Source organism: Staurois parvus, unplaced genomic scaffold, assembly GCF_062004578.1.
Source record: "Staurois parvus isolate SC_StPar_1 unplaced genomic scaffold, SC_StPar_1.0 ptg000020l, whole genome shotgun sequence".
Classification (NCBI taxonomy): Eukaryota; Metazoa; Chordata; class Amphibia; order Anura; family Ranidae; genus Staurois; species Staurois parvus.
Window position 1 is genome coordinate 10176458 of NW_028317816.1, and position 20413 is coordinate 10196870.

General features: G+C 39.4%; 1 protein-coding gene across 2 annotated transcripts in view; it reads right to left on the minus strand.

The window, feature by feature from the left end:
- Nucleotides 1-20413, minus strand: part of TPK1 (thiamin pyrophosphokinase 1) — a 667330-nt gene that overhangs the window by 459918 nt on the left and 186999 nt on the right. For both annotated transcript variants that reach the window (XM_089687337.1, XM_089687330.1), the window contains exon 4: nt 14250-14319. In XM_089687337.1, coding sequence (XP_089543463.1) covers nt 14250-14319 — 70 coding nt within the window. The remainder of the gene's footprint in view (nt 1-14249; nt 14320-20413) is intronic.

The following is a 20413-nucleotide window of genomic DNA, read 5'->3' on the forward strand; positions in this document are numbered from 1 at the left end:
TCAGTGATTTTTATTAACACACACCACTGTATTGGTGTCACTGGGGATGTCAGTGTCACCAAGTCAGTTCCCCCCAGTGTCGGAATGCCTGCCACAGTCCCGCTATAAGTCACTGATTGCCGTCATTACTAGAAAAAAGAAAAATTCCAGTATATATGCCACCATTTGTAAACGCTATAACTTTCACGTAAATCAATGAATTTACAAGTACTGGGATTTTTTTTTTAGCAAAGACATGTAGCAGAATACATTTTGGCCTAAATTTATGACAAAATCCACAGATTTACTATGTGGTAGTGCTCTTCAACAGACGGGGATTCTTTAAGTTTTTGCTTTAGAGACAATCTTAATACTTGTCAAAATATTGTTTATGAACGAAAAAAAAAAAAGGTAACAAAGAGATAACAATGCAAAAAAAAAAAAAAAAAGGGTTGAAAAAAATTAATACACATAACAAGTACTGTCTCAGCAGACTCCAATCAATGAACAAGATGGTACAATGGTTCTCTTAGGACTTGACAGGTCCTCCTTCTGTTGATGGTACACAAGAAGTGTCAACTGCAGGGCAGCCCCTCTTTTCTTTTCCTTAAGGTGGGGGTTGACAGATCTAAGGTGTGGCCACCAGGATGTCACTGTGTTTATGATCAAGCCACAGATCCAGTTTTCTATAGGTATTAATAACTTTGAATACCTACAGGTTAGATTCTGCTAACTTGCATACTGTCTAGCATGAAATGATCTTTTCATTGAATATAAATATGGGAGATGTCAGATATCTGGTTCCGCTTAGTGTTTAGTCTCAAAATGCTGCTAATTAACTGATAAAAGGTAACGAAGTCCTTATTTTAGAAGTTATGAAATAAACTGACATTTTGGGTTCTTCTGACAGAAATGTGCATTCACTAATGACTCCAGCCAAGATATTAAGGCTAGGGGTGATCTGGCAGGATATCTGGTTGCTTTCCTGATTGCTCAAGCTTGCAAGCGTGACAGTTTTATGAGGGCAACTAAAGTAAAATGATTATTGGGGTTAGACTGCTACTCTCATCAAAGTACTGACAAGGTTGTTTGGAATACAGCTAAATTGTTGCTTGTATACACTGAAGGGGAGGTCACTGCAGCTATGTCTCTTGTTAAAAAAAGAAAAAGAAAATAAATAAAATGTCATGGCAGACTTTCTGGGGTGGTGAACAACATGGTTGACACACACAGCTTCTCATGTGCCCAGTATGCGATATCATCACAGTATGGACTAAATATTTATGCACATTAAATGATCTGTGAACCTGATTTGCCAAAAGATGTTATTACGGTAACACCAGCATTGAAGACCAGGTATCCTGTATTACCTAGAAACAACTAAAAACTATATTAGTCTTCATGTTGATAGTGTACACCTATATCATGCCTGCTCCTAGGCACAGGAGGTCTGAGCTATCTAGGCTGGGCCAGGAATGATTCAAAGTAATCCCATAGTGATACCCACATGGAACAAAAATATATTTGAATTATATTTGAAAAATATTCTTCCCAAATATATTGACGTATATTTGAAATGCTACAATTTTGGCCATTTCAATATATTTAAAAATATATTTCAATAAATACACACAAACATATATATATACAGTGGGGCAAAAAATTATTTAATCAGTCACCAATTGTGCAGGTTCTCCCACTTAAGAAGATGAGAAAGGGCTGTAATTGGCATCATAGGTAGAGCTCAACTATGAGAGAAAAAATGAGAAAAAATATCCAGACAATCACATTGGCTGATCTGGAAAGAATTTTTTTGCAAATTATGGTGGAAAATAAGTATTTGGTCACCTACAAACAAGCAAGATTTCTGGCTCTCACAGACCTGTACCTTCTTCTTTAAGAGGCTGCTCTGTCCTGCACTCATTACCTGTATCAATGGCACCTGTTTGAACTTGTTATCAGTATAAAAGACACCTGTCCACAACCTCAAACAGTCACACTCCAAACTCCACTATGGTGAAGACCAAAGAGCTGTCAAAGGACACCAGAAACAAAATTGTAGACCTGCACCAGGCTGGGAAGACTGAATCTGCAATAGGCAAGCAGCTTGGTGTGAACAAATCAACTGTGGGAGCAATAATTAGAAAATGGAAGACATACAAGACCACTGATAATCTCTCTCGATCTGGGGCTCCACGCAAGATCTCACCCCGTGGGGTCAAAATGATCACAAGAACGGTGAGCAAAAATCCCAGGACCACACGGGGGGACCTAGTGAATGACCTGCAGAGAGCTGGGACCAACGTAACAAAGGCTACCATCAGTAACACACTACGCCGCCAGGGACTCAGATCCTGCAGTGCCAGACGTGTCCCTCTGCTTAAGCCAGCACATGTCTGGGCCCGTCTGAAGTTTGCTAGAGAGCATTTGGATGATCCAGAAGAGGATTGGGAAAATGTCATATGGTCAGATGAAACCAAAATAGAACTGTTTGGTAGAAACACAACTCGTCGTGTTTGGAGGAGAGAGAATGCTGAGTGGCATCCAAAGAACACCATACCTACTGTGAAGCATGGGGGTGGCAACATCATGCTTTGGGGCTGTTTCTCCACAAAGGGACCAGGACGACTGATCCATGTACAGGACAGAATGAATGGGGCCATGTATCGAGAGATTTTGAGTGCAAACCTCCTTCCATCAGCAAGGGCATTGAAGATGAAACGTGGCTGGGTCTTCCAACATGACAATGATCCCAAACATACCGCCCAGGCAACAAAGGAGTGGCTTCGTAAGAAGCATTTCAAGGTCCTGGAGTGGCCTAGCCAGTCTCCAGATCTCAACCCCATAGAAAACCTTTGGAGGGAGTTGAAAGTCCATGTTGCCCAACGACAGCCCCAAAATATCACTGCTCTAGAGGAGATCTGCATGGAGGAATGGGCCAACATACCAGCAACAGTGTGTGCCAACCTTGTGAAGACTTACAGGAAACGTTTGACCTCTGTCATTGCCAACAAAGGATATATAACAAAGTATTGAGATGAACTTTTGATATTGACCAAATACTTATTTTCCACCATAATTTGCAAATAAATTCTTTCCAAATCAGCCAATGTAATTGTCTGGATTTTTTTTTTCTCATTTTGTCTCTCATAGTTGAACTCTACCTATGATGCCAATTACAGGCCTCTCTCATCTTTTTAAGTGGGAGAACTTGCACAATTGGTGGCTGACTAAATACTTTTTTGCACCACTGTATATATATTTATTTACGGTATTTATATATATCTATATATAAATAAAATGTGACAGGAACCCAGGAAAAACTATGGGTTGTGTCTAGGATGGGAAACACTGTATATCTATATGGGGAACAGACATAACAAGTAACTGAAAGTGTAAGATCATTATGAATGACAGCAGCCATTTCTCTTCTTGTAAGGTTTATAGTAAGGAGTTAGAAAGAAAAACGTCTGATAAACATAACGATGGTCGACATGGTCAACTAACCGAAAGAGACAAAAGGACATTTCGCTGGATTGTGACCCGGAATAAGAAAACAACTGCTGTAAAAGTGACTGCAGAGCTCAATCTCAGTCTTCACAGGATTAGATCATCTGATTAGAATGTTTCTCTCAAATAAATCAGATAGTGGTCGGATATTGGGTTGTTTCCAAATACTTAACCGCTTGCCCTCTGACCACAGTACATTTACTGCGGGTAGGCAACACAGACAAGCTAGATCATGTACATGTACATTATCCAGCCTGTCTGGGGTTAGGGGCACTGGATTATCGTCTCCCGGTACCCAGCTGCTTTGAGCGGCCCAGGGATCATGTGATCACTATGAGATCATATGATCGCAATTGTCTACAAAGCTTTTTTGAATGAATGTAATTTATAAAAGCTGTGTTTCCTACAGAGCAATGCTGTAATTGACCCAGAGCTATCACTTGGTACCTGGGCCACTCACAGCACCCTGTACCATGTTGTTAGCTGCAGCCAATCATAGATCACTAGTAATCACAGCTGTTGTAAATGTAACCCATTCATGACAATTCAAAACATTGCTGGTACAGTGATTATCATTGTAACAGCAATCAAGAATCAGCAATCAAAAATCCCTGTAACAGCAATCAAAAATCCCTGATCACCCACCCAGAGTAGTACAGTGTTACTATGGTGACACAAAACTACTCTGAGTTTATTTTTTAACTGACTGTCCCCAGTCAGTGTCCTTGATCACCACTACACCAGTCATATAATGATGCTGTACTGCTCTAGTGACAGTATGTAAAATAAATTGTGAAAAAATGTAATGTCTTCATTTATCAAAAAATTGTGACAAAAAATTACAACTTCAAAAAACTCACCATACCTCTTAGAAAAAACATCAGACTGTCTACTTTCTAAAAAGGGGTTATTTGAAGGGTGTACTTAATGAGATTTTTTTTTCTTACCAAAGACAGTTAGCATAATACATTTTGACCTAAATTAATAAAAATAAAATTATTTGATTTTTTTTTTCATTTTTTATAGGATATATTTTATAACCAAAAGTAGAAAATATAATTATTATCAAAATGTTCAGTCTTTGTTTGTATAAGATATACAATTAAAAACCCAGTTGTGATCAAATACAACCAAAATACAGCTCTATTTGTGTGAAAAAAATTACATAAAAATTTAATTTGCTTACAGTGTTGCATGACTGCGCATTTGCCAGTTAAAACAGCACAGTTCTGAACAGCACAAAATGGTCTGGTCATGAAGGTCAAATCTTCCAGATGTCAATTGGTTTTAAGTTTCAGCTTATCCAACATTAGCAGAAATGCTAGTTCCAGGTAAGTCAAAGAAGCTTAAGGAGCAATGGTGGATTTAGTGAAAAATTTGCAGCAAGAGAGGTAGTAGGGTCTATCCAAATAAACTATCACACAGAAGATAGCAACAAAAACTAAACAATTACAAGGAACTTTCTCAGGACAGCACTGGCAAAAACAATAACAAAGTCAAGATCATAGATAAACAGTGGCAACAACATGAACAATGCACTGGGCAATGGGTATTTGGGTTATGGTGCTCTTTTATTAGAGCATGGACCTATTGGGTCCAGGGGCGGACTGACCATTTGGAAACTCGGGCACTGCCTGAGGGCCCGGGATCAGTAGGGGACCCCATGAGATGCCCCTGGTACCTTTTTCATAGGCTTTTTAGTGTTTGGTCAAGGACACAGGGGCCCCATGATCTCCTATTGCCCGGGGGCCCCATGAGTTGTCAGTCCTCCCCTGATTGGGTCCATACTTGCATAGGAATGAAGCCTGCATTGCAGAAGAAAGACTAGCTGGAATAAAGCAGAAGAATGTAAAAAGGGCAGGAGAAAAAGTAAGACTAGCAATAGGTTAACAGTGGGAAACAACAAAAGGTTCACTAGGAGAACACACCAAGTAGGGCCTATTTCCAGCCAAGTGCCTTGACCCTGGCTCCACCAGAGATGGAGGAACAGGTTGTAGATGACTGCTGAGCACACAATACAGTAGATTCCTAGCATGATCAGAGAGCTTAAGACCAAAAAAGCCTTCCCATTTCATAGTTCTTTCCTGCCTAAGAGGTCCACCACTGAGTTTAGTGAGATCCCCATCCCTCCTAGATTGTAAGCTCGAAAGAGCAGGGCCCTCGATCCCCTCATGTTTTGCATTGTATTGTTATTGTTCTGTCACATGTTCTGTCCCCCTTTGTAATGTACAGCGCTGAGCGAACTATTGGCGCTTTATAAATACTGTATAATAATAATAAAAAAAATCTTTGATAATTCAACAGACAAACCGTTCGTTGTCCAGAATAGGACATTAATCATTCAAAGTTATATTATGTATTACAAACTCATTTTCCCTATGACAAAAACCACAAACTAGTTATTTGGAGCTTTATAAATAAGTTTCAAAGATTATCTATTTGGTGTGCACACCTACAATCTATAAAATAGGAAACATACTTTCTGTGATTAGCTCATAATGCATTATTCTTTTAAGTACAGCATTTGTTGAAAGCTTATGTCTACCACTGATATGAAAAAAAAAACAGCAAATGATTATCCACAAAGATTATAGCTTTTGGCACAAAGGCCCCCTAGATGGCACAGACATCATCCATTTAATTAAACCCCATGCAAGCATTACCAATATACTGTAAAATATCATAGCAGGCAATAGACAAAGCAACAAAAGCACTCCAGAGGCATAATAGCAAAAAAGTCAAAGCTGTTAATCCCCAAAGACATGCCATGTCATGTCTGAGAAAAGCCATAAACAAGTGCAAAATATAAGGACACCATATTTCATTCAATTAAGGTCTGAACAACATGCAGCCTTTTTCATGGAATTGCTTTGACAGCTCTTATCTACATAATACCTTCCAAGCATATCATTACCCACAATCTCTCTAATCCAGAACGTTAAGACAAACTTTTTTTACATCTAAATAAAATTTCTTTGACTTTGCCAAATGAGCAACAGTGTTTGTATACTGCAGTTTTTTGTTTTCGTAAAGTTTATGGCTACAATAAAGGTTGCCATTGTGTAGCTCGGCATTTATTTATGAATATATGAGCTGCAGTACAGCTATCCAATTATGCAGTAAAGTCATGGGAAATCTAATAACTTCTGTGTATTTGAGCTATATAATTATTCATTATTTATAAAGGGCTGATGTATTCTCGAACTTTGTACTTTTGGGAACAATATACAAAGAAAATTGTAGCAATACATATGGAGAGCTACACAACAGAAATAACTATTTAAATGATCTTTTTCATGAAAGAAATATATCTGGTTATATATTGAAAAGGCAAATTGTAAACCTAAGACAAAGGAAATGCTTTACTTCTTACATAAAACATTTAGCATCAATTCATGCTAAATTTTACATGTGCAAGTCAGGGGCGGACTGACCATTTGGAAACTCGGGCACTGCCCGAGGGCCTGGGGTCAGTAGGGGGCCCCATGAGATGCTCCTGGTACTTTTTTCATAGGCTTTTTTGAGTTTGGGCAAGGACACAGGGGCCCCATGATCCACTATTGCCCGGGGGCCCCATGAGTTGTCAGTCCGCCCCTGGTGCAAGTAAAGTCAAATTAATTTACCTATTATTTATACACAATGACAAATTATATTTTGCAAAATAAATTAACACTAGACTACAATGTCAAGCTGCATTGTTCAGAATTGATCAACATTAAGGTGGACCTAAACTTATAATTGTTGTAAATCTCAGACATGAAAAAACATGGACAAAGCTCACACCACTAGTGTGCACTAGCCTGATTCCAAAGCACCAGGTCTGGTTCCTCTCTGGTCTTTCCTGTCTATGTTATCTGTATGAGTCACTTCTGATTTTTTCCCAATAGAACAGCTTAGAGGGCAATGGCACACTACTCTGCAGCACACAGCAGGAGACTCATATATGTATTTTTCTTTATGCCCATAAGCCTATGCAGAGGGAATTGTGTCCCTTTTCTCCAATCAGCTGTCAGATATCAGGGAGCTCTGTGCTCTATGCTCTGCAGTGTGTGACATCAGATTCCTGCAGGAGCCTGGAAAGCATTGCACCAGGGATCAGTGGATCAGGGGTGCAATGTCAGGTTTCTGCAAACAAGCCCTTCAGCTTTCAGCCCATACCTCCATATGGGCTGCCAGTTTGAAAGCTGCAGGGCTTGTGAATGAACTACAAGGGTGCTTATCAGCACCCACCAGTTCATTCAGAACTACAGGGCATCTGCCGCAGTTCCTGACAGTACTTGCAGCTCAGTCATTCACAGGAAACTGTGAATGAATGATGTGGTTGTGTGCGCGCAGCCCCACGCAGCCATGCTATTTTTGAATTGTGAAAGTGGAGAGAAGACCACCTGCCCGCTGTCACACTGAGGAGCGGGAGGGGAACAGGAGAAGAGGTGACCGGAGCCACCTAAATGTGAGTGAAACATGTAAAAGGTGAACTTATCCTTTAAGCCTCATAGTTATACATCTGCAGTGTGAGATCATTTAAAATACTACTGTCTGCGACAGATAGGCATGAAATTTGGAGTAAGATTTGGTGATGTCACTATTGTGGAGCTCAAGGTTCTCCTTGCTGAAGAGGAAGTTGTACCTGAAGATCTGCATTTTAACCATTTCCCGTCTGGCCCATGTATATGAACGGCTGGAGGGGAGCAGTGCAGGGGCGGGTGGCCGTTTATAAACGTCCTCCTGGCTTCCCTGCTTGTGTGTGCTCCCTAGGACACAGCGGAACACCGATCGTTGTACGGGACCTCTGTGTGAAGTCACAATCATGTGATCACATGAAGAATAGTAAGCAAGATGTCACTTCTGACATCATTGCTTACTACTTGTGAAATCTGTGAATGATCACAGAGATCAAATGATACAAGGCTATTCACAACAGCCTTGTACCATGTGACAAGCTGTGACCAATCACAGCTCACAGAATTTCTCAATGGCTGCCTTTATGGGTTTAAAAGCAATCAGTGTATAAAAAAAAAATCTTCATCACCCCCCACAAGTAGTACAATGTCGCTATGGTGACACTGTACTGCTAGGGTGACAGTATGTAAAAAACAAAAAAAAAACAAATAATAAAATAAAAAATATAATAAAAATGAAAAAAAAAATTGAAAAGTTATAATTTTTGATTATAAACTAATTTGGGTTAATTTTTTTTTTACTAAAAAGACAACTGAACACATTTTGACCAATATCTATGAAGAAAGATTATTTCTTTGCAAAATTTTAGAAGAAAAACACTTTTGTTCAACATTTTTGGACTTTTTCATTTATATAGCAAAAAAAAATAAAAATCCCAGGGGTGAATAAATACCACCAAAATAAAGTTGTATCTTTCTCAAAAAAATGCAATGTTGCATGACCGTGCAATTGTCATTCAAAGTGTGATAGCACTGAAAGCTGAAAATTGGCCTGGACAGGAAGGGGGTAAAAGTGTCTAGACTTGAAGTGGTTAAAGCAGAACTAAAGTTTTTTTTTTTTGGTAGTAGGTATGTTGTTCATGCAGGATACTCAGTAAGGTTGATTTACTATAGGCCAAAAGTTGTTTTTTCTTTTTTTTTTTCTGCTAGTAGGTATTCTGTTAATGCAGGATACTCAGTAGGGTTGATTTACTATAGGCCAATAGGCTGTTCACTTTGCAAGGCAATTTGCCCCAAGGGTTAGTGAAAGTGTTGAAATTTCACTTTGAAAAGAATACCCAATCATGTACAAAGACCAAAAAAAAAACAATTTTTGCTCTCACATGATTGGATGATGGAAGTCAGCAGAGCTTCACCTCACTCACAGATCTGGGAAAAACTTATGTGCTTTGTGAACAGCCTGTTTTCCTTTACTAAATCAACCTCTGTATGTCTCTTATGTCCTAAAAGTTTCTGTCTAGCCTGCTATCAATTTTCTTCTCAGCATACCTTGAGTGCCAGGATGAATTAACTTCTGTATGTGGGAGTTACATCATCCCGAGGCAATCAACCAAGGTCGCCAAGGATGCCCAACTGAAAACAAAGATGTCAATGACAGATCAACAAGGAAGAGCCCACTTATTATTATTATTATACAGTATTTATATAGCGCCAAAGGGTTTGCTCAGTGCTGTACAATAGCAAGGGGGACAGAACATGAGATAAGACAGAAAAAATACAATACACGAGGGGTTCGAGGGCCCTGCTCTTTCGAGCTTACAATCTAGGAGGTTATATCTTGATGAGGCATTTTGAGAGGCTGTGCATAAATGCGCATTACAAAAAAAGCAGATGCAGAACTTCCACTTTAAGCATCTCCCTGAATCTGCTTCATTCATTCTTAAGATTTGTCCCTCTCTTGCTGCTTTTTGAATATTCCCCACCAGTCATCAAGACTGCAGCTCCTGCCTGAGGAAGCATGAAAAAGTCTCTACACAGGGACAGTGTGACATAAGGGATGGTAAGTGAGCAATGGAGCAAATGTAATGTTTCAGTTTCAGTGGTAGTGAGCCCTTGTAGATCGTCAGCTCAGGGTCCCCAGGTTGTGGAGTCTAAGCCCCAGCCTGCTTCTTCAACCAGGTCTCCTGATGGTGGGGATGGACTTGCAGCTGGGACCAGGTAGTGGTACTCCCAGCTGAGGATGTTATGACCACTACCACGTGCAGAGTACAGCGATAAGAGACAGAAGGGAATCAAGAAACAAGCAGATTTCTGGGCAGGTAGCAGGTAAGCACAGATGGAAGATGAATCCGTGGTCGATACAAAGAAAGTCAGATACAGAACACACACAATAGTAAGGGAACAGAAGCTCAGGGAATTGAGACATTGCTCAAGCAACACGGACCGCACTGAGCACGTGTGTATATATAGGGATGAAGACTGTAAGGCAACCCAGGAAGTGATAGAAGAGAAAACGATATAAATCCACAGTAGAGCAAGTGATGTCCATAGGTGAACATGGAAGCCAGCAGCACATATGAGTGAAATCACAGGTCTAACAGAACCACTGCAACAAGGAGGTAAGAATTGTCACAACTACCTTTCTTTTCCAAATGCTATCTTGTCATCAGTTCTGTTTTATGCAATTAGGAACACAGCTTTTGAATACAATGACACTGTAACTCATGTCCCTGCTTACAGATACCTGTATCTTTACATTGACAAACGGGAGGAAAAGGTAATAATCCACATCACATTTCCATTTATTATAATCCCAAAGGCCTACTTGCAATGCTGGGCATGTTCAGGTCAACACCAATCATCACAGATTGCATGATCTGGTTCAAAAGTAGACACACTAATTTGACGAGAGTCAAAACAGATTGTCCAGAATTGATGACTGGAGTCAAAATGGGTGTTCTAAAACAGAGACGCAAAACCTATTTCTAAAAATAGTCCATGCCAGCTGAATGACAATATTAGATAAGACACTGAACAATCTAATATGATTAGAAGTTATGTGCTTGCTCTGGTGATGCTTTCTACTTCTAATTTAAGCCAAGGTTCATTTATAAAAACATTTTGATCCAAGCTTTATATGTTTTAAGAGTGGTTTCATCCTATGCAGGGATGTAACCAGAGACCCACAGCAGAAGACTATTTAAAATCTCTGACTACATGCAGCCATCTATAAATGGTGCTGGTAGGCAGGTGGTTACGTTTATCTACATTTGCATTGCTACTGCATTCTAGCATTATACAGAGAGAAGTAATCTGCTCTCTGTACTTGTTTGTTTCAAGAGTAAGGGAGGGTTATAATCCGTCAGATTTGTTTTCGCCATCTGTGCCCATTGCAGAGATATTCCTTCACTTCCTGTACCATAGCCAAACAGGAAGTGATAGGAAATCCCTGCAAATTAAGGAAATTCTTTGGGGAACCCCAGGTCACCAGAACCCCATTGGAAGATTTCCCCTCTATTACTTTTCTGGGGACAACCCAAAACTTTCTTTTACTTTCTCTTTTGACGATAATGGTAAACAGGACAAATAGAGAGGGTGAATCTTCCTATCAGGGACACAGACAACATAAAAAACTGAAAGGTGTTCTAATCCCTCTCCACTTCATCCAAAACTTTTTGTTATACTTTAAGCACCCAGGCATATTCATTTCTCAGTGCTGAATTCTTGAACTGTGGTGGGCTAAACATATGGGTGTTGGTTTTCATAGTCTTATTACTAAGCACAGATGGGAAAGAATGCTTTCTCTATACAATGATTTTCCTGTACAGCACGTACAGTAGCCGCTATATGGCTTCAACATAAGTAACAACGTCTTCCTTGTTGGCCTCATACACAGAAAGTGTGGATAGGCAGATCGGGATCCCCTGCCTATAGGTCACTAGGGAGGTTCTGGTGTCTACTCCCTTCTGTAGCCAGTGTAGCAGCGTTTATTGAATATGGGTAGCCACAGGTTCTTTCTCCGTGCTGTAGGAGATCCCTATCAATCTTTATGTATACAAGAACACTCTAGAAGGTTTCTCTAAACATTTATCACCTTCCCCTAGCTTGCACCATTAAGCTGGCTCTCCAGTGGTTGGCTAAGGAAAAAAAAAATATTCATAACTCGTAGTTCTTTATACTTAGACAGTGGGAGCTTCCACAACATTTGATGGCAGAAGCAATCAGTAACCTGAGCTCACAAATACCTGCACAGCACAGAAAAAGTAAACCAAGCATGGGCTGCCTACAGCCTAGTTGTATCTAACATACACATAACAAATTAGGGACACTAATCCTTAAGGCAGGATCCCAACATACTGAACAAGAGTGAGATAAAGGAACACTTCAAGTTATCCTCATAGATGTACAGTACAATCTGATTTACACAGTTGACTGCCTGGGATCACATGGGATGAAATGGCTGGACTTAGCATTATTTATAAATGACGAGCCATAGCTCTGAGAAAGGAGACAGGATCCCCGAAATGTGTCAGACTCATCTCCAGGGGGTGTTGGAGAGTGGACTTTTCTACATGGCTTTATGCTTCTTTTATTACTTTTTAGCTCGCAATGTTTGTGAGCATAATTTATATTTGTTTTATACAAATTCCTGTTATATTGTAAAGCGCTGAGCAAACTGTTGGCGCTATATAAATCCTGTATAATAATATAATAATAATAATACAATAAAATGGCAAGAGTAATGCACTAGGCATTGACACCCTCTCTATTGTTTATGTTTTTACAGTGCTGAATTTCCCCGATCTAAAGAGGGTTGCATCGCTGTTTCCCTTTTTATACCCCGGTTGCGAACAGACTAGTTATCACGGTCATATGATGGGTGCCTCTGTCCATTTCTGAGCGCTTGGGTGCCAATTATGCTTGTTCTTAGCATCACTTATGCAGGAGGTGCCTTATTACAGTGGTCTGTGATCTTCAATGATTACAAGATTGCATTGCTGCATTTAAATAATTAATTACACTGACGTTATATATGGAACAGGCATATAAGAGACATACATCCATGCTCTGGTCCATGTAGATACAGACAAGTGAAAATAATGCAATGTTTACACTAGGGCTACACTGATACCATTTTTTATATGGGCGAGTATGAGTATCAATACTTGTGCTCAAGTACAGTACTTGTCGATACCGATACCTTTGCGGTGCAATTTGAGCCCATACAAAATAAATGGACTCAGATTGCACTGCAAAGAATCGGTTGTGAATTGAACAGGAATGCTGTGCGTTTCCTGTCCATATCACATGTGGTTTCCCTCTGCAAAGCTATCAGTTTCAGGTATTGGAGCATTTGCACGAGTATGGGTGCAAATGATTAGTATTGGCACCGATACCAGTATCAGTCCAACCCTAGTTTGCATTTATACAGGCTTGTGATAACACTCAAAGCAGAAGTAAATAAAAGGTATGGTTAAGAGATAATATTTGAATGTTTGCTTGCTATCTCTGGTTATAACAAAAGAGATAAAGTGTTATTTTAAGTACAGTTATTCTATAATTTTATCAACATTTCAAGAGTTCAAATGCACACACATGTTGCAGGTTTCTCAAAAGAAGAAGCATAAATGTAGTCTATTGTCACATGATTTTGTGTCTATAAAAAGGATGATAAACATGATTTCTGCATCCTCACAAATTCAGACTCAGGGACCTTAAAAAAATGATAATACCACGAACAATAGGGATTTAACTAGGATGTGAAGTCAGTGGTATCACTTAAGTAATACTCAGTATTCCCCTTTTGTTCCTCCCCAACAGCTTCATAAAAATGTATGTTGGTGGGTGAATAGAGGGGCGGAACAGCTGCGGAAGCAGGCAGTAATGAGACACTCCCAGCAGCGAAGATGGCTATGATGTGCAAGGAGGGGGCTATGCTAGGGAATTGACTCTTTCTGGAGTAGATTTTCTAGCAAGTTCAAGGGCACATGGCATTTGAACACAAAATAATGAGTGGTAAGGAAATTACGGCCAGTATGCATTTCATATTTTTCTGTACTTTTAGCTGCAAATTTTATTTTACATTTTAATTTTTTTTTCAATTTAAAATTCCAGATCTTTAGAGACCTGAAGGGATCTTTTTAGAGCCAAAAATGCTATTTTAATAGAGGGTAAAGATAAGGAGCTCGGACAGTACAACCACATAAACCCTTTTAAATGGATTACACATTATTTTCAAGTTCAGATGCTAAAAATATTTCATGCAATATGTTCACATGTTCTGGCAGTCTAATACACATGTACCAAAGTATAAAGCATTATCATGCACTCCAGTGATATGGTAAACAGTTCTAAACTTACTCATCTTGCTGACCATTTGTGATATGATGTAAACGATTTGCACCCCCATCGGCACAGGCTTTGATAATAGCTAAAAAAAAAAAAGTGTAATTTAATTATTTTGAAATCCAAACTGTCAACATGTACATGGCTGATACATATAGCAGTTACATTCTTTGAGGTAGAAGCTGGATGCAGACTATCAATACAGCCTTTTTTTTTTCAAAGTCACCCATCACAGAGAATATTGTGGAACTGTGTTAAAAATTTATAAATAGAGAATGTACAGTATGCGACTAGTGATTTCATTTTTGTCTTAATTTAGTTTGATGCAGTAGGGTTTATAATCCACCCCATCAACTGTTTTTTTCTGCCTCCTTGTAATATCCTCCATAAGTTTCCGAACCTCCCTTCTTTCCTCTCGTTACTGTTGGTTTGGAATGAGCAGTGCATGCTACTTGTTGTCAAGTGCACTGCTCTATGCACACTACATATCTCATATACATATACACATCTCAGGGGCAAGCAAAAGAGGGTGGCTTCATTTCTACATACAGTAGGACCATGGAGAATGAAAATAAACACCCTCCAACAGAAAGTCAGATCACATCAGCGAAAAAAAAACAGAATTTGGAGATTGGGAAGGGACTGCGAGCAATAGAAATCACTTTTTGAATTAAAATGGTTGTAAAGGCATTAGGTTTTTTTTTCCTTCATGTTTGCTATGCGGGAAGGTAAAAAACCTTCTGTGTGTAGCAGCCCCCATAATACTTACCTGAGTCCAATCACGATCCAGAAATGTGCATGAGAGTCTCGGCTCTGCAGGGACTCTCGCTTCTCATTGGCTGAGACTGCAGTGGGAGCTGCTGCTGTCAATCACAGCCAGTGAGCCAATGAGGAGAGATGGGGGAGGGGCTGAGCCATGACTGTGTGTTTGAATGGACAAGCAGAGCAGTGGCTCAGGAGCGAGTCTGCTTGGGTGGCCCCATAGCAAGCTGCTTGCTCTGGGGGCACTTGGCAGGAAGGATGGCTCAGGAGGGAGGAGGCCAGGAGAGTTTGCGGAGGTCCCAAGAAGAGGAGGGTCGTCGCTGCTCTGTGCAAAACCCCTGCTCAGAGCAGATAAGTATGGCATGTTTGTTAATTTATTTTTTTTAATTGCCTTCAATATCTTTTTAAGAATACATACTTAAATAGAATAGAGTTTAATGCCATTTTAAAGTTTCCTTTTTCAATCAACAAGCATTTGTTAGTATTTTCTAATAAGAATGCATCAATATTTTCTTAAGGAAACCTTTCCCCAGAGAAACATGAAGGCTGCCAATGCTTTTGTCATTCTGAAAGTGCTCGTTACCTGACTGGTGTAATAACTATTAATTCAATAGTTGGAGTCACTGTACTGAAGAAGTATGCGGATATGGACTTATTCTGCTTTTCTTTATCTACATACTTTTGGAATGTATTAAAGTCGTAATAGAGGGCAGAATGGGGGATATAAGGTATATGAAAAGATTAGAAGACATGTAAACAGCCAAGGATTGTGTCAATTCATGGGAATTCATGCCAAATGATATAGCATTTCTAGGTGAACTTTAAACCTTAAGGAGTTGATTTACTAAAGGCAACTACACTGTTCACTTTGCAAGTTAAGTTGTACCCTGCTAGAGAATACTCCCCAAGAGCTTAGTAAATAAGATGAAATTTAATTTTGCAAGGAGAACCCAATCACGTGCAAGAATTATTTAAAAAAAAAACAACAAAAAAACCCAGAATTTTGCTTGCACATGATTGGTTGATGGATGTCAGCTGATCTTCACCTCATTCACTAAGCTTTGGGGAAAATTGCCTTGCAGAGTGAAATTGGACTTACACAGCAAACAATCTCTTTGCCTTTTGTAAATCAACCCTTAAAAGTCCATTTACTCCTGTCCATTCTGGTACATTTCATTAATGGACTGCCAATGCTACAGAACTGGAAATAATAAGTATGTTGGGGTGTCACTGCCAATAAATGGCACCGCAATGCACTAATGCACATTACATGTGTTTTAATGCTTTGCAATAATGCATACCTTAATGCATTATTTCCCGCAATGTACTGGAAAAGTTTTAGATTGGGGTAAAAAAGTTAAATTTCCTGTCAGGTTTTTTTGTTTGTTTGTGATCCCACTGGGGGGATTTTCCCTCACTTCTTGTCCTTGTGACACTCACAAAAAATAAAGATGCAGCAATAAAAACATTCCATAACCCTTCCATGCTCTGATAAAAATGTGTGTTTTTTCTGTGTCTCCTAGAGAGGTTTTCCATAATTTTCAAAGAGATGGGAAGCCTCGATATTAAAGACACAGATAGCAATAAAAAACTAACAGAGGCTCTAACTCTTATCTGCTTAATGCGAAATAAAATTTTGCCTGGGGTCGAGGTTTAAATATGTATCTATGCTGGTATAACTCAAAATAGTCAACAAGAAAGCACTACCTAACAACCAATATAGCCTACCCTGCAGGTAGATGACAGGCTGCTCATTTGTGAATTTGCTTGCAATGCCGTTGAGCTAATAATAGGCAACAACGCTGCAACTCCATTGCTCATATTAGGACACACCGGGGTATACCAAAGGTTTAATGCCTAAACTGTACTTTAGGCAGGTATGTGGTTCCCCAGCTATGAAGGGTGTAGGCCAAATTGGATGGTCAACAACAAAATCTTTGCCACCAGAAGACTTATATCTCTTCTCCACCATTTAGAACATACCAAACTGCCCTCAATACTCCTATCCTTAGATGCAGAAAAAGCATTTGATCGAATACATTGGCTATTTATGCGATTGACATTACAGAAATTTGGAATTACGGGATGGATGCTAACAGCCATCCTAGCACTATATTCCCTCCCTTCAGCCAGAATATTAAACAGACAGAACATTATCAGAACCCTTTGATATCACCAATGGTACTAGACAAGGATGCCCACTATCCCCCATCATATTTGTGTTGCTCATTGAACCCCTAGCTTCTAATCTCAGAGATAACCCGGCATTTACTGCCATCAAATACCTTAACACTGAACAGAAAATTAGCCTATTTGCAGACGACATCATATTGATGATTACCAACCCAACCAAATCCCTCAAAACAATACGAACGCACCTTCAACAATACTTAATGGTTTCCTATTATAAACTCAATGAACCCAAATCTTCAATTTTAAACCTCCACACACCATTCCCAAATATTACTTGCTAAACAATTCCCCTTCTCTTGGGAAAAAAATAGCATTCCCTATTTAGGAATCAAACTCACTTCAACAACGGACCAACTATTCTCATCAAACCACAAAACACTACTTGAAACTATACCCCAGGAAATTGCCACCCTATGCACCTCAGAACTCTCCAAATTAGGCCGAGTTGCGACCTTGAAAATGTACATCCTACCAAAAATCCTATACATTTTTCGCACACTCCCCATACCAGTTCCTAACACCTTTCCAAATTGCAATCGATTCTCTCCAGATTTTTATGGAACTCTAAAAAACCTAGATGCACTACCAATCTCTTAATACGCCCATCTTTCAAAGGAGGCGCGGGCCTTCCACATTTAAAATCTTACTATAATGCTATTCTTCTGCACCAAATATATTTTTGGTGGAACCCAACTAGAGAAAAAATTTGGTCTACAATGGAAACCTTACCCTTCTATCCACTTAAACCCCTAAATGTACTCCTAATTCCTACAATGCTACAAACCAATTACCAATTAAAACACCCATGTATCCAAGCCGCCCTTCAAGCCTGGCGCGGTCTTCTGATCATAGAATGCACAGACCCCAAACGAATTCTCACCCCAATTGAAATATTACACTCCATTACACCCTCACTGGACCTATCCCAATGGGAAAAACAAAACATACACAAAATAACAGACCTCTATAAAGACCACACCCTGCAGCCATTTCAAATTCTCCAATCCACGTTCAATTTACCATCCACGGAATACTTCACCTACTTAAGGATTGCCCACTGTATACAAAGAGTATACCTCACACCACAAAAACCCCTAATACTGCCTACCTTTTCCTTACAAAGCCACAATACCCAGATAAAGGTATCTCCACTTTCTACAAATACATAACTAACATGCAATTTGCTTTAAAATCTACCTCCTTATCCAACTGGGAAAAAACTCTCTCAGAAACAATTACATCACATGCATGGAGCACAGCATTTACTACCACTTACAAATCATCCCGCTGCAGTTCACACTGGGAAGCATACTTAAAAATCCTCCACCAATGGTATCTAACCACAGTCAAACTTGCCATATATTACCCAAAATACTCCGCCTCTTGTTGGCGACAATGCGGAGACATAGGTTCAACACTACATATATTATGGTCATGCAAATCAATTAAATCCTTTTGGAAAGGTGTCTTCCAACTACTCTCTGAAATAACCCAAACAGTGATCAACCCAAACCCTCTACTTGCGCCTTTACACATTGGGATTGAAAAATTCCCCTATACCTCTCGCATCATAATTGTCCACATACTTTTCGCAGCAAAAATCACTATAACCAGATTATGGAACACCACTACTGCCCCTTCTCTCAAATCACTAATTACAGATCTTAATTTCCAATGCGAAATGGAAAAAAGATCGGCCCTCAACAACTCCACCCAAGACAAATTTAATTCCCAATGGACTAGCTGGTTAAAACATCCCAATTTCTCAGTACAAGCCTGATTTTGTACAAACAATTGAATTACCCATCCATTTTAGACTGGTACTCCTCCCCCCATCCCAATATAACTTCCTCCTCCTCTCCCTACCCTCTGCCTGTTCTCCCCATGTTTACACCCCTCTACCATTTTCTATACCTCACCAAAGTTCAGTATATATCCATATCTACCTATGTTACTATTGCCTTATTCCTTGTCCCCAGCCAAATGGTGGCGTACACATGCTCCAATACTGTATTGTATGACTACAATTTTTATTGAACTGAACGTCATATTTATAACATTACCCTGTTATTGAAAATCTTCAATAAAAACATTTTGAAGACAACAAAATCTTTGAAGACATGGGCACTGTATTAATGCGCTGGCAAAACTGGTCCCTGATCATTCCCTTGAAGGCTGAGCTATAATGCTGCTATACGCCCCACTCATTACAATAACAAAAAAAACACTACACACAGAAATTACAAAGTACAGTATGCCTTTTGTAGAAGTTATTGTCATGGCATTAATTCTAACAAATTTGCTTAAACTAGAACTTCACCAAAAAGGAGTAATTCTACTTTTCATTCTCCCCCTCCACACCATATTTGGAATATACTGTACGTAGGATACCTAGTTTTGGCAGGTACCCGCTCCCCCTTTCCGCATGGATCTCCTAAGCCGAGCGGATGTTCCCCCCCACCCACAACCTTCTGGGACATGTCACAGGTCCCATAAGTCTTCGGGACCATTCACCGGGTACAGTGTGCCTTGCATGTGAGCAGTGGGAAGCTGGTTGTGAAGCCATAAGTAGCTGCATTTAACCTCCCTAGCGGTATGATTATTTCAGATTTTTGGTGCTGAAAGCGGTACCATTATTTTGCATGGAAATATGTAGTTTTTTTATTGTAGGCTGTAATTTTTAGGAATAACTCACTGAAATCTGTCTGAACAAGAGTCTAGTAAACATCCTGGGTATGATAAAATTTGAAACACGAAATCATAAATTATAATTTAATAATCATAAAAAATAATAATATAATAATAATACATTTATTTCAATAATATAATCAAACCGAAAACACTGAAATTTGAAATAGAGCGCCAAGTTCGTACATTGCTGAGCAAAGTCGCAAAATCGTTTTCAGTGTCTGATGACGAATTTCCCCACGAATCATTATCACTCAGTTCTGCAAGTGGTTCTGATTTACTATCGCTGTTCTCTAGCTGATCTAAACCCGCTTTTGACCTAAAGGGACACTTTTTGGACGCCATGGACGTTTCTCAGTTTCCAGGCAGAAAGAACAGACAAAATGCAGGCAGGGCACAGGAGAAAGCACTAGGGACAAAATTTATGTGAAATGGGTTGAAACAGCAATGTTTTACTATGAAAAATTTGTTTTGAAAAAAATGACATTTTTTTAAATTTTCAAATTTCCCACCGGCGGCGGCGTCCATACGTCCCG